Source organism: Sorex fumeus, unplaced genomic scaffold (genome assembly GCF_029834395.1).
Source record: "Sorex fumeus unplaced genomic scaffold, SorFum_2.1 ptg000124l, whole genome shotgun sequence".
Taxonomy (NCBI): Eukaryota; Metazoa; Chordata; class Mammalia; order Eulipotyphla; family Soricidae; genus Sorex; species Sorex fumeus.
The window spans coordinates 2,201,218-2,215,597 of NW_026606181.1; the positions used below are offsets into that span (position 1 = coordinate 2,201,218).

At 40.0% G+C, this 14,380-nt stretch overlaps 1 protein-coding gene across 2 annotated transcripts in view; it reads right to left on the minus strand.

Annotated features, from left to right (window-relative positions):
- KHDRBS2 (KH RNA binding domain containing, signal transduction associated 2) overlaps positions 1-10,652 on the minus strand; it is a 535,359-nt gene extending 524,707 nt beyond the window's left edge. For both annotated transcript variants that reach the window (XR_008795493.1, XM_056137375.1), the window contains exon 1: positions 10,562-10,652. Coding sequence is in view for 1 of the 2 variants with exons in the window: in XM_056137375.1 (XP_055993350.1) it covers positions 10,562-10,652 (91 nt within the window). In the remaining variant the exon portion in view is untranslated. The remainder of the gene's footprint in view (positions 1-10,561) is intronic.
- Between the last annotated feature and the right edge of the window lie 3,728 nt (positions 10,653-14,380).

The window sequence follows — 14,380 nt, forward strand, 5'->3', positions numbered from 1 at the left end:
TTATGTGAGCTTTCTCTCCTATACTTTCGGAAATTCCTTTTTCAGTCAAGTATCCAGTCTGTTTTTCTTCAGTCTTCACCTTGAAGACTGATAGTCCTCAGTATTTTATCCTAAATCTTCTTCCTGTTGCACTCCAAACACTCTCTCCAGAGTGTTATTCTCTAGAATAACCAAGATCCACCCCATTTGCATTTTTCCCACCTCCCACAGGTCTGTCATTACATAATCCAATTAAACACAGCCTTAATCTCTTTTTAATTCCTATCCTGGTTACTCACACCAATCTTAAACCAATTACCAAGGAACAACTTAGAAAAAAATTTGACTAACCTCTATTTTTCATCTCTTCTATCCAATCCAATATTCTTTTTCCCTTAGTAAATTTCTATTAACTCTGCACAATGTGTTATTTAAATTCAGGTCACCATAGCTTCTCTTCGGGGCTAAGATTGCTGAACTGCTCTCTTGCTGATGAGCTGACCATGTCTTGTATATCAAATCCACTCTCACGCCCTCTGTGTAAAAAAAAGCCCCTAGAAATTATTTATTTTTGCTTTTTGGTATAAAATAAGACCAGCATGACACAGTTTACAAAGTGTTACAAGGCTCTGCCATTCATTTGGAACCATTTTTCAGGATAATTTCTCTTACTATATTTTCCAAGAATACCTAGCCTCTGATATTTCCATTTTGGGGACAATTTTGTAATGTTGTTTGCTATACTCATATATAATTCTTCCAGATTATAGTACCAACTTTACAGAGTAGTGGATATATCCTACTAATATTAGATGTTAACTAACGTGACCATAGTGGATAAAGTTTTCTATAACCTCTGGCAGACTTATGTCAGTTCCCTACAGAAGACTCCTAAAACATCAACTATTTTGTTTATCACTATTCTTAAAAAACCATTTTGTACAATGCTATTTTATCGACTTTAGCTCTTATTTCTTCATTTCCTGCTTAACATAAATGTAGGCCTCAGTAATATAAGTAATAAAGAACCAATTGGACCAAGACTATACTACTTCCCAAAGAATATATAGCAAATATTATACACACGTGTTTATACATATGTGTATTTATTACTCATTTTTTCAAAAGGAATCTATGTGGCATAATGAAACTCATTTCATTATGAGTTTTATATTATTATTCAAAAAATACTTATTATTTTTTATCTAATTTCAGTAAGTACCTTCTAATTATTGCAGTGTTTTATTATACTAGATGTCAACTATATATATATATATATATGCAAGTTCTATTTTTTTCACTATTCTTATTAACTTAGTGCATATCCATCTATTATTCGTGAAAACATCACAAAACATTATCATATACCAATATATTATCTGCCTTGGTATAACGAATGTCCTTATATGTTCACATAATTTCCTTAAGGTCATATTCCACCATATTTTGGGTGAGTAAAAAAAATAACAATAATGAAGGCTTCTAACTTTTGTTTTTCAGAAAGAAAATCTTAGGCTGCCTAGAAGTACAGATAAGTCTCCATTCAATTTAACACTCACTTCATTTCTAAATTTACCTATTTACACATCTTTATATATAAGAAGAAATATACTCTGTTAAATATCCTTTATACACTACGTGCATTTCACAGCTTTCTTTTACATGGGAAGTGCATTACTGCATGAATATCAATGTTCTAAAACATCAGAAAACTTTTAATTTACCGTATAAAATTATTTAAAAGGAAACAACAAATTCTAGGTAACAGGAATTTATTACTTACCAAAATTGTTAATCAAGTCCTAAATATTGTTACAGTCTTAAATGTTGTTTAATGTGTCAATACTTAATGGTTTATTTATGACACATTTTCACATTCTAACTGGACATTTAACTAACCTTTGATTTAGTGCTTCAAAAATACAAATTTAACAGGCTGCCCTTGAATAAGCCTCCTCATGTTTTCGGATAAAATGGAGGCTAGACTTTCTGCTTTTTGGGTATAATATAAAAATCTCAGCCAGAGGGGATGTTCAATAAAAGTAGCTATTACTTCAGACATCCCTTTCGTCTAAAAATTAATAAATTTCTTCTCCTTCAGACTCTTTTCTATGTTTCTATCAGGGAAGCTCCCTTTCCTGAGTTGTAGTCAGGACCCATCATTATCTGACATACAATTCTATGAAACTGCTAAAAATACCTACACTCTAGAGAAAACACATTCATTCTGCTCTTCTACAAGAAAAGAAAAATCTAATCTTTAATGTTTTTAAAAGAAACGGGCATCAATTGTGCCATTTATAACAGAGCTATAATAATGAACAGTATGCTTCAAGGTTATTAAATCCTATAGTCTCTGAACTTATTGATGACATTTTATCAAGTTACATTTTCAACTTATCTGTTTCTGACCACATGTGACTTCGACTCATCTTCCAAATATTAAACAAAAATGATAACTGCCTCAAGACACAAAGAAGATCTACAGTTTTCCTTCCTTCCTAAAGGATTTCAGCAAACATCAGCTGTCCCTTGAAAACATGAAAAGAAAAATGCTATCCAAATAAGAGTATCAGAAATTTCTCTAATTCCTACTTGGATTAAATCACTCAAGATCAATCAATATATAATGCTTCAGAACATCTGGGTTGTCTCAATGATCCTTAACCACAGTCTGTATTTAGTACGCTCGCCTGTTTATAAATCGAATTGCCTGTCTCACCCAAGACTTGTCTGGATCAAGGAACACAGGAAGTGTTCTCTGGCTGGGGGCCAGAGATACTACAGTAAGTAGGGTACATGCCTTGCACGCGACCAATGCAGGTTTGATCCCCAGCAGCACACCACGAATGGCCCCCTAATTCTCCCAGGAATAATCCCTGAGCACAGAACCAGGGGTAATAGCTGAGCACTGCAGGCTGTGGCTCAAAAAATTTTTTTAAAAAGAAGAAATAGTATAATGGCAATAACAATGTTAATTGATCTGTCATACTTCCCATATGGACATCTGACTTTCCTTCCACTACCACACCGCTTTCCGTAAAAGAATTAATGTTGACGATGCCAATGATTCTGATGATGGTGATGATGGTGATAAAGAAAAAACTCTGATTACCATGACCAATGGGAGTCATGACCTCTGAAATCCTATTATCTTCAATCTGCCAGGCACAACAGACCTTACTATGCCCTGGTCTTGTATCTTTTGTATGCTGTTAAGTCCTTTGACAATGATTTAAAAAATAAGAAATTAAACATCTGATGCCTCTTTCTATACAAACAGTGCACATTTCAGATAGGTACTACCACCACACATTTGAGGACAGGTGTGAATATATACTCAAATGCAGAAGACTGTGTGCCCAATACAATTCACTCCCCAGCTGTTGTTTTACCAAAATGTTGTTTGTATAAAATGACAAATGATATAACTTTTATCTTCAGGGCCTTATTATATTTTACTATCCATCTTTACTGCAGAAATGTTTTGGAGGGAGTGTTCATGAGTCCAAGTGAGCAATGGGGGATATGCTACAAATGACCGCAAACAGTGATGGCTGAGTAACTGCGGGCTTGAATTACGACCTCTCAAATTTTTAACTAATGAAGCACTCAATCATTTCAGAACTCTCTACTTGAGAAAATAATGGTTTCGTATAACATGGTTATGTGCTAACAGTAATTTAGTACATCACTTAGTAATTGTTACAAACTGTATTTTAATGTAACTCTTACATTTTACTTAAATTCACCATTTATGTGAGAAGAGTGGTGATGTTGGGTTCTATAAACAAATTAAATCTTATCATGCTTATAACTTCAAAATGCATACTGGCATCAGAACACAATACTAAGATACATTTTGTATAAAAAAGGAGATCAGGTGTTCAAGCAAGGAACTGCATAAGAACACTGATGACACCATAAAGTTATTTCTAAGAGTTTCTAAAAACTACCTCTAAGCAACTTTGTTTTCCCTTCAGAGCAACCAATTAACCAAAACTTCAATACAATTTTGTATACAGAACTAAGAACAATGCTTAGACTCCAATTTGTCCTGAGGTCTATGTCACAAAGTCTTTTGAATCTAGATAAAGAGAGAATAATGTTCCTATTACCCAGATGGGTTTACCCTGTCAATGCTCATTATTGTATAACTAGTTAATGAAATATTAATGCATAGGACATCATAGGAACTCACAAGAAAATTAAGACACATAAATAAATGGAGGACCAAGTATTATACATATAACAAGCGTAAGGATAACATGAGAAAGGTGGAGAGAAAAGGGAAGATGGTCTGGGATCCCAAGACTCACACTAAGGTCTGGAATGGAAGCATAATAAAATGGGTATTTGCCTTGAACATGGCCCACCTGGCATCCCATACGGTCCCTTGAGGCCTCCAGAAGTGACCTCTAAGCACAAAGCCAGAGTAAGCCCTGACCACCACTGGGAGTGGCCCCACCCTGAACAAAAGACTCAAAAATGACTTGACAGACGCTATGCTAGATTTTCTTCTACCGATCCTGCTGTAGAAAGATATCAGAAAATTTGACAAATCTGAAACATAAAAGTAGAAGCAGACAAGCAGACAGGAGGAAAATGCCAAGCCCAACAAAGGTTTCCACACTGATATGGCCTACAACCCATTTTGCAAGGGGAAAAAAAAAATACAGCAGCCCCTACCCTAGAAATCTACCTTCTTTACATGAACAAGCAGAAAGTGTCTCCCTACCAATGGCACTGAGTGCTACTTCGAACCCTGTCAATTATTCCAGGTCCACTTTGGAGGCAATCTCCTGTATTTTAGGAAAGACTGATCTAGCGACATAATAGCCTGGTTTTAGGGCAGAAAATTTTCAGGCTACAAACTACTCCCACCTGTGAAACACAGATGAAAGGTTGCTTCAACCGGCCCCAGTCGAATATATTTGACTTGTAAGCCTGGATGTCTAACCTAACCCTGCTGTAAAGAAGAGCCCTTTTTCCTTCTTGCAGAATCAGAGAAAAATGACTGGAAAATCAAAATTTTAATTTCATTCCTGCGAAAGGGAGTCCTTTGGTACTGCAGAGGCTATAAGGAAATCATAATAATATTATGATTATAATAATATTTATATATAATATTATTTTATATATTATATTATTTTATATATTATATTATGTTATGTATAATCATAATATTATTAATACTCAGTAATAGTAACAAAACACCCTTCTCCCACCAAGAAAGGATGACAATGGAGCGGTCTCATTACTATTAGTTCTTTTACCTCATTCCAGAAGAAATGAAAGTCTACCCATCTTGATGTTGACAGAGACCACATAGGGAGAAGCAAATTTTGTCCTGCCCTGGAACAAGTCAATACATGCCTCAGGGAGGCTGAGTTTCCTGCAACTGGAAGGACCAGGAGATGCACAGTCTCCCTTTGTTGACCTGAGCTCAGAAGTGAGATACTAAAAAAGTACAGGAGATTTTTATTAACAGCGTAATGTGTATACGAAGAGGAAAAACCTGAGCAGGAATAAAGGGATTTTAGTAAAAAGAAAAGTCACAGGTGGGGGGTGGAGTCTGAGCAGCAGATCAGGCATTTTCCTTGCATGTGGCTGATCCAGGTTCAGTCCTCAGTACACCCAGGTGATCCTCTGAATATCACCTGGAGTGATCCCTGATCACAGAACCGGAAGTTAAGTCCTGAAATCAGGTGGCTGCAGACCCAAAACAAAAGATGAAAAGTCACAGGCACACCATTGCATTTCCAAAGCCAAGCACTAATAACCTTAGCAATAACTTTCTTTCAAAACTCACTGTGTAGGGTTGGAGTGATAACAGAGTGAGGAAAGCCGTTGCATTGCTTGCTGGGGCCAACCCAGGTTCAATCCATTTGGTCCTGGAGACCCTGAAGGAGTGATCCCTCTAGGGCAAGCCTGGAAGCCCTGAGCACTGCCAGTGGGGTATGAAAACAAACAAAAATCTTAAGAACTCACTACCACTGTGCATAAAAAAAATCAAGGAATACGAAATTAAATTTTAAGTCAATATTATTTACAATTTTAACATGCCTGTTAACTCTGTGAAAGCCATTAATCCCTGTTCCCCTCATGGTTTTAAAAGTTCGGCTATACCTGCAAAAGTGAAGGCTCATAATAAATGAAAGGCCAAGCTTTTAGCAAAATTTTAAATACATTTCAAGTTTTGAAAGATCAAATTGGGGCTGGAGCAATAGCACAGGGGGTAGGGCATTTGCCTTGCACGCGGCCAACCCGGATTCGATTCCCAGCATCCCATATGGTCCCCCTGAGCACTGCCAGTGGTGGTTCCTGAGTGCAGAGCCAGGAGTAACCTCTGTGCATCACTGGGTGTGACCCAAAAAGCAAAATAAATAAATTAATTAATTAAAAAAATTTTTTAAAAAGATCAAATTATTTGGATATTTGGCAATAATTGATTTTGTCTTAGGATGAGTAAGTCAAAACAATGCTAAATCTACCGGTCGTTGATATATTAGGAAGTTGTACCAACCAAATCCAACATGCTGATTTGGATAATAGAGTGATCCTCTTTAAAAGTATGGAATAAAGTATGGATCTGAGAGATAATATAGTGGGGAAAGCGACTGCCTTGCACTCAGCTGATGAGGTTTGATTCCTGTCTCCACATCGAGTCTTCCAGCACCACCAGGAGTGATCCCTGAGCACAGGAGTAAGCCCGGAGCACGGCTGAGCCTGTTCCAAACCAAACCAAAAAAAAAAAAAAAAGGTATGGAATAGCGGTTCAGAGAGATAGAATTCTGGGTAGGAAATTTTCCTTGCATGTGTCTTATCCACAGTTCAATCCCTGGCAGCCATGTATAAAAAACCATGAGTAGCATTTTTGATATAAATATTTGAAAAGATATATCTTGTCAACAAACATGCATGCTTGTCTGCAGACAAAATTTCTATGCACATGTTTATCCCTAAGCCTTGGTGATATAGCTCAGTCGACTTTAGCACACAAATCTGATTCCAGTGCCCAAAATAATGCATGTGTCTCAACTTAAATTTTAGTTCGATAAATACAATAGTTGTCAATAAACTATAAGGTAAGGTAAAGGCCCTCCCGTTGATCGTCGATTTGCTCGAGCGGGCCCAGTAACGTCTCCACTGGAGACTTGGTTGTTACTGTGTCTGGCATATCGAATACTCTCGGTAGCTTGCCGGGCTCTCCGAGAGGGGCGGAGGAATCGAACTCGGGTCGGCCATGTTGGCCGCGTGTAAGGCGAACGCCCTACCCGCTGTTGATCGATGATCAATAAACTATGAGAATGAAAAAATTTTCAAAACTATTCAACCAGTTAGTGTGAATGCATAATACTGGTTACTTAACATCAACTGTAGTACCAGACTTAATTAGAATTTTAAAGAAAAATATCTATCACCTAGTCTAAGTTCTTAATTTGAGAAACATGGAAACTAGGAAGGAATCTTCCAAGATTCAGTTCAGGCAAAAGTGGAATTAAAATTCAGATATCTCGGGAGCTGTAGCAATAGAACCGCGGGCAAGGCATTTGCCTTGCACGCGATCAACATGAGTTCAATCCCCAGCATCCCATATGGTCCCCTGAGCACCGCCAGGATTAATTCCTGAGTGCAGAGCCAGGAGTAAGCTCTGTGCATTGCTGGGTGTGATCCAAAAAGAAAAAAAAAATCAGGTATCTGGGTTCAGAGTTTAGTGCACTTCCCAGAAGAAGCAAAGATATCAATAATCCCATCTAATTTCATCTGGAAAGGAAATTCAGAGGCTGAGTGGAACTTCAAAAATCATGCAGTTTGCTTTCTTTTTTATCATATTCAAAAGCACCTTCCATAACAATGAGTAATTAATATCATTACAGGAAGAAAATTATTTTAATTAACTACTTTATAAAGTCTCTTCAAACCATATTATTCCTTTCTAAGCAACAACCAAACTCACAAAATGTCTGAGTACTTCCATTAGCTTTCTCAGAAGGACCCTACTAAAAACACACAGCAGTAAGAGCAGAAATGAAACATACTATAACATAAGTAACAAAGTTGCTCTTTTAACACCACAGCCGAAAATCAAAACAAAGTCTCACAATTGAATATTGATTGCATTTATCACCAATCAAACAAGCAAAATAAATCACTGTGAAAGCTCATTGGTTTATATCACTACCCTTAAATATATTAGCTTCCGGAACATCATTCCAAAGAACTGAATCATGTGGATCATTTTTATTACTCACTCAGTCTTGAGACTGTCTGCAGAGTACTGGCTGAAATGTACTTCAGTGTGTGCCTTCCTTCCAAATGAATATCTATGTCAGATTTATTTATAGCCACTGCCTTCAATCAGTACATTTTCAGGTATGGGGGAGATATCAATAAAACTCGCCTATAGAAATCAGAAGCTAAACCTAGAAACCTTGGCAGACGGCCTTTGAAAAATTATTTATAATCTATAATGTGAAAAATGTTCACTAAGATGTATTTGAAATTTCAAAGGGCAACTCACAAATGAAAAGCCCCAGGTACAATTAAAGGTTTAATTTAACCCTATATATCTATTCGTATTTGTCATTATATAATCCCAAGGTAATGTTACTGCCTCCTTCATTCTCTTTTCCTCCTGCCTGAAATTTGGGTACCTCTCTTTGTTTCTTGGATGTTTTGCTATTTAGCTTTTTCCTCCAGATTCTTTACGAAAGCAGTGCATGCCTCCCCCTACTGGGAAAAAATTAAATTACAAGATAAATCTAACACGCTCTTAAGTATCAAGAAATCAAGTTCCTGAGAAGATGAAATGTTAAGGAACCAGGTGCACAGCGTTCTCTGACTGCCGAATTACCTGTGCACTATACTTAGAACTTTTAAAATGCATTTATTAGCCCAACGGTCTTAACCCTGCCATCTCATTTATAACAGAGATAAACTAACCATAGAGACTGCTATCCCAAAGAGAACTTCAATTAGCAGGTCAGAGAACATTAACAGCTGTAACTTGTTTTTTTCATCTTAAAACATTTCAGATAAATAAAGACATGTCTGTAAAATGTATTGAAGTAAACAATTGGAAAAGGCATAGTTGCATTTTTAAACACTTAAGCACTTATTAACTTTTAAGTTTTCAATATGCCTATTTTATGTAGTTGCATTTAATTGTTAGTAGAGGGATAGTTTAATTCTTAATTGACTTAAATTTGCAACTTTAATTTTTGTTTTCAGTCAAAACCAAGGAAGTTGTATGCTTCATTGTGTTTTACCTTCTCTAAACCTCCACAGAAATAATTTGTTCCCTGAAAACCATAGTAGTTGTTTTGCTCATTGAATATTTTTATCTCTTATAGCCTTAATGAAAAAATGAAAAATATCTTGTACTTGACTCCTATGAATAATAGTCCCAATAAAATATTAAAATAACCAATGCCTGTTTGGCTCATACATGGAAGCTCAGAAATTTTTCTTTCATGCACCACCAAGTCTCATAAAGAAAAACATTTCTTTTCAAAGCTGAGGGGCTAGGGAAGAGGAAGTTGTCACTGTGAGTTCTACTGAAGGTAATTTCATACAACCTGAACTACAAATGTGTGTTGTTGTCAATCTGATGACGACACAATTCCTTACTGAGAAAGCATTCGTCAAAAATATCTAGAGTTATCTAGAAAGGTATGTGTAGGCACTACCGAGTGTTAATATCAGACTGCGTTTTTTTTTCAATGTTAAGACAGTAATTTGGATACTATGTCAATGTCTCTGTCACATAGAAATATCTGTGTTTTAAAACAGCGGTTGGAAGCGATACAAAAGACAAGCTAGAGCTACTCCTCTGAGAATGAAACCTCCTTGAACACTGCAGGTCCACAAAGAAAATTCACACTTGGTCAAACAGTTGCTCAATGGTCAGGAAGACTCGGGAACCACATTTCACAGAGGACCCAAATCATCTCAAAGAGATTTACAAGCACCTTAGCCCTGTTCACCCACACAGCCGAACCTGCACGGTTTGAGCTAGATTCGGTGGGAGACTTTTCATAGCACTGTCTGCAACTGTCTGCACTGTCCCCGCGGAGCTCACCGATTTGCTCGAGCGGGCCCAGTAACATTGTAGTAACATTGTAATCACATTGTGAGACTTGTTGTTACAGTGTTTGCCAGATCGGATACGCCCCGGGGAGCTTGCCAGGCTCTGCCGCGCGGGCGAGAGAGAGGCGGAGGACTCGAACCCGACTCTCATAATTAGATGACGGGGTACCCCCTCCCCCCCCAAAAAAATAAACCTTCCAGATGCAGCCAGGCGACGGGCGGGGGGGGGGGGGCAAAGCTCACCTGCCGCTGGGATGCTCTCGGAGCACTACGCTGCCCACCGCTCACTTGCAAACTGATTCTCCTGCCCTTGGGGAAGAGCAATGCCCCGCGAAGACCACCTTGCACTCGAGGGTCCCCCTCGGGGACCCTGGGCGGGTCGCGTGGCCCCCGGGCTCGGGTCCGAGCGCGCGCCGTCCCGGAGTCCGCCGCGGCGGCGGCGGCGGCGCCCCGCACCCCCCACCCGCCCCCCGCGCTCGCGCGGCCCTACCTTCGGCCAGCAGGCGCGACGCGTGCACGAAGGACGGGTCCAGGCTGTCCCTCTCGGCCATCAGCTCGGGCAGGTACTTCTCCTCGCCCATCGCGCGGACCCGGGACCGTCCCCGCCAGGCGCAGGCTCCGCTCGCCCGGGGCGCGGGGTCGCCGCCAGCGCCCGCCTCCCGCGCCGCTCCGCTGTCGCGCGTGTCCCCGCCGGCCGGGCACCGGGCGCCTCGCCGCTGCCGCTGCCACCCCCGGGTCCGGCTCCGGCTCCGGCTCCGGGTCCCTGGCGCGTCCCTCGCCAGCCAGCCAGCGGGGAGCGGAGACTCGCCGCAGCTGCCTTAACCGGGGAGGCGGGGACAGGCTGGGGGTCCCGCCTCCGCCGCGCGATCATTGGTGGACGGCCCGCGGGAGGAGGGGCCCTCGCGGAGCCGGCGCTTCTCATTGGGGCGCGCCGCCCGTCGGCTCGCCTGACTGGCAGGGAGCCGCTGCAGCCGGGGCGGAGGGCGCCCAGGGTGCGAGGTCCTTCCCAGCGCCGATCAGGCAGGCCCAGGCGCGGGGGGCCCCTCTCCGCCGCCGGCCGAGGTGCGGGGGGTGGAGGAGACGGCGGGGAAAAGCGCAGGGTACTCGGAAGGGCGAGCCTAGAGCCGGGAATGAGGAGCGAGCCAGGGGAGGGGCTGAGAACGAGCCGGGGAAAGTAGCTGGGACTCACCTGCGTCCCCAAGGCACAGGTGTCTCCTCTCCCCCCCGGCCGGCCCGACGCACCCCCGTGTGCGGGAATCAGCAGCGCACCCCGCCTGGAAATATGAGATACTGCACAGGGTCGTTTAGCTGGTGTTTCCAAAGAGCCCGACCTACATCTCAGGGAGCCCAAGGATGCTCATTAATACAGAGATAAAACGCCTTCTGGGCGCTCTTGGAGTGCAGCATCGCGCTTCGAATAGATGTATGATCGTTGGGGGACCGAATTAGTTCTTGTTTCCCTCCGATGTACACCCCCCACACACACACCACACACACAGCAACGCACACACGCACTCAATCCCTGCGTATGAGACGACTCCAGAAAGGCAGCATAACCAATTAGGCATTCTGGGATGGGACTGAAAAGATGTCAAAGAAGAGACCAGCAAAGAGTCACAACGACGGTTGCTAAAAAATTTCCCTTTCTCCTTCTTCAGACGTGACTGATTGTTTCAACAAATTCTGTGGCTGAGATTCTTAGAACTATTCTGCCTCGAGTTGAAGGAGTTAAACTCTTCAGGTGCTAAACATTGTCCATCCTTCTCTTACCGAGGGACCCAAAATTTCAACTTGCAGGCTTCAAAACTATCTCCCCACCCTCGCTTTTCATAATTCTTCTTAAATTCCTTTCACCCCTAACAGAAAGTAACAAAATAGGAGACTAATACCCCAAAATAGCCGAGATAAGTACCAGGAGGTTTATTCCATGGCTTGGAGGCCAGCCACCATGCTAGGGAAAAAGGTAGCTCAGGTAGAGAAGGGAGCACCAAATAAAGGGTATTGGAGGATCCTCCCAGGAGTGGGAGAAGCATGCTGAAAGTAGACTAGAGACAGAACATGATTGCCACTCAATGCCTCTTTTGCAAACCACAGCACCCAAAAGGAGAGAGAGAATAAAAGGGAATGTCCTGCCACGGAGGCAGGGTGGGATGGGGGGTGGGGGGCATGGGAGGGATGCTGGGAGCATTGGAGGTGGGGAATGGGCACTGGTGGAGAGGGATGGGTACTCAATCATTGTATAACTGAAACCCAAGCACAAAAATTTGTAAGTCTACAACTGTACCTCATGGTGAGTTTTTTTTAAATAAAAATTTAAATAAAAAATTTTTTAAATAAATTTTTTTTAAAAATTCCTTTCACCCCAAAAATTTGTTTTGCAGAATAACTGTAGTAATCGTAGTCTAGTTTCCCTGCAATACAGCATTCTGGAACTTTTTTCAAGTCCTTTCTGTATTTAAGTTGTTTTCATATTTTTTTTAGAAAATTTACACAGATTATGTTTTACTTCTATTATGTCATAAGGTTTTGCATTTACTATCTCAATTTGTCCACACAGAAACCTTTATAATACATAGATAGGTATTGGATTCTTGTTCTATGGGTGTGGAAACCACGGCAGAAACAAAAGTCAATTGGTCCAAGTTAGTTTATGGTAAAATTTAAATTAAATTCAAATCTATTTATTAACATTTAGCACCAGATTGCAAGGGTTTAGCTCAACTGTTTGGTACACTGCATGTTTATTTATGCTTGTATTTTATATTCAATAATTTTTTGGAATATTGAAAAGAGCCTAGGGACTTTGCTAGAAATTGGAGAATGTCGAGAACGAACTGCATGCATTCATTACCAGTAATTTTAGAGAAGATTTTCTAATGGAAACAGTTGCATAAAGCCAAATACAGAAGAAAACTGATGACTGCTATCTGAAAAAAAAAAATGTCAAGAAGAAAACAGTCCAATAGTGTAGTTACTAAAGAGAATACAAGGGAAGAATTCCTTTTTCTTTACTTCTATTTTGATCAAGATAGATATTCCATTCTGCGAAGTAGTTACATTGAAGGCAAAATCTAATACTGAAAAATAAAATAAATAAATAAATAAATAAATAAAAAGTTACCTGCGTCAAATACGCAAGCAGACATTCCAGTTGGGGAACTCACAAACTCAACCAATACAAAAGAAGCTTTTGACTAGAAAGAGTATTATTAGGAGGTACTGACTGCTTCAAAATGACTTCAATTAGCCAGGTCTTGGGACAAATAAAGGTGGAGGAAAAAATGGTACCATCTTCTAGGAGAAAAATAAATATTCATTTCTCTTATTAAAAGAGATCATAAATCATCAATCATCACTACTGTTTGGATGAACTTCTTTTTATTTTCTCTTTTTGGGTAACACCCAGTGATGCTCAGGGGTTACTCCTGACTCTGCACACAGGAATTACTCCTGATGGTGCTCAGAGGACCATATGGGATGCCTTGGATTGAACCTGGATCAGCCGCATGCAAGGCAAACACCCTACCTGCTGTACTATCGCTCCAGCCCCTGTTTAGATGAACTTCTTAAATGTCTTTTACTGTATTCTGTTTTACTTCACAAAGAAGCTATAAAATATAACTGAAGATATATGCAGACAGTGCTTGTTATTTTACTTGGGTAAGTGTGGAAGATGATTAGTACTTAGAGGGCTGTGAGTTCTGCGTTGAGATTCTAACAGTATCAAAGGAAATCATGGTATGGCTCTTTAGAGGTGCCAGGAACAGCAGGAGCAGTAGAAGATGGGTCACGTGCCAACTCTAGATTATAAATTGTGAACATTTGAAAATGAATATAGATTTAGAAAAGCATAGTGTAATAATATCAATAACATTTTTCTTTCAGAATAACAAGATACTAAAACCACAGTGTGTGTTAGTTGTACACACAAACACCATTCATCAATCAGAGAATACAGTAGTAAAACCAGTACCAGCAATCACATTATCCATTCTCCATTTTCTTTTTCTGTGAATAAAGGTAATGAATAAAGGTACACTAATAAGTGTACCTTTACAAGAATTATTCACTAACAAGAATTATTCAAATGCTAACTTTGACAGTGTGTCCATATATATGCGTATGTAATCATGAATATATAAGTAGACTAGTCTTTCTATTTATCAAAATTGAAGTTTTGTTACTTTATTTGGGTAAACTCATAAAATACCTAAAGCAAATTCTAACAAAAAGAAATGTTTAAATGGATTAAAATTTTAAATTAGATGAATATTAACCAGACTTCTAGGATAGTAAGTATACTTAGTAG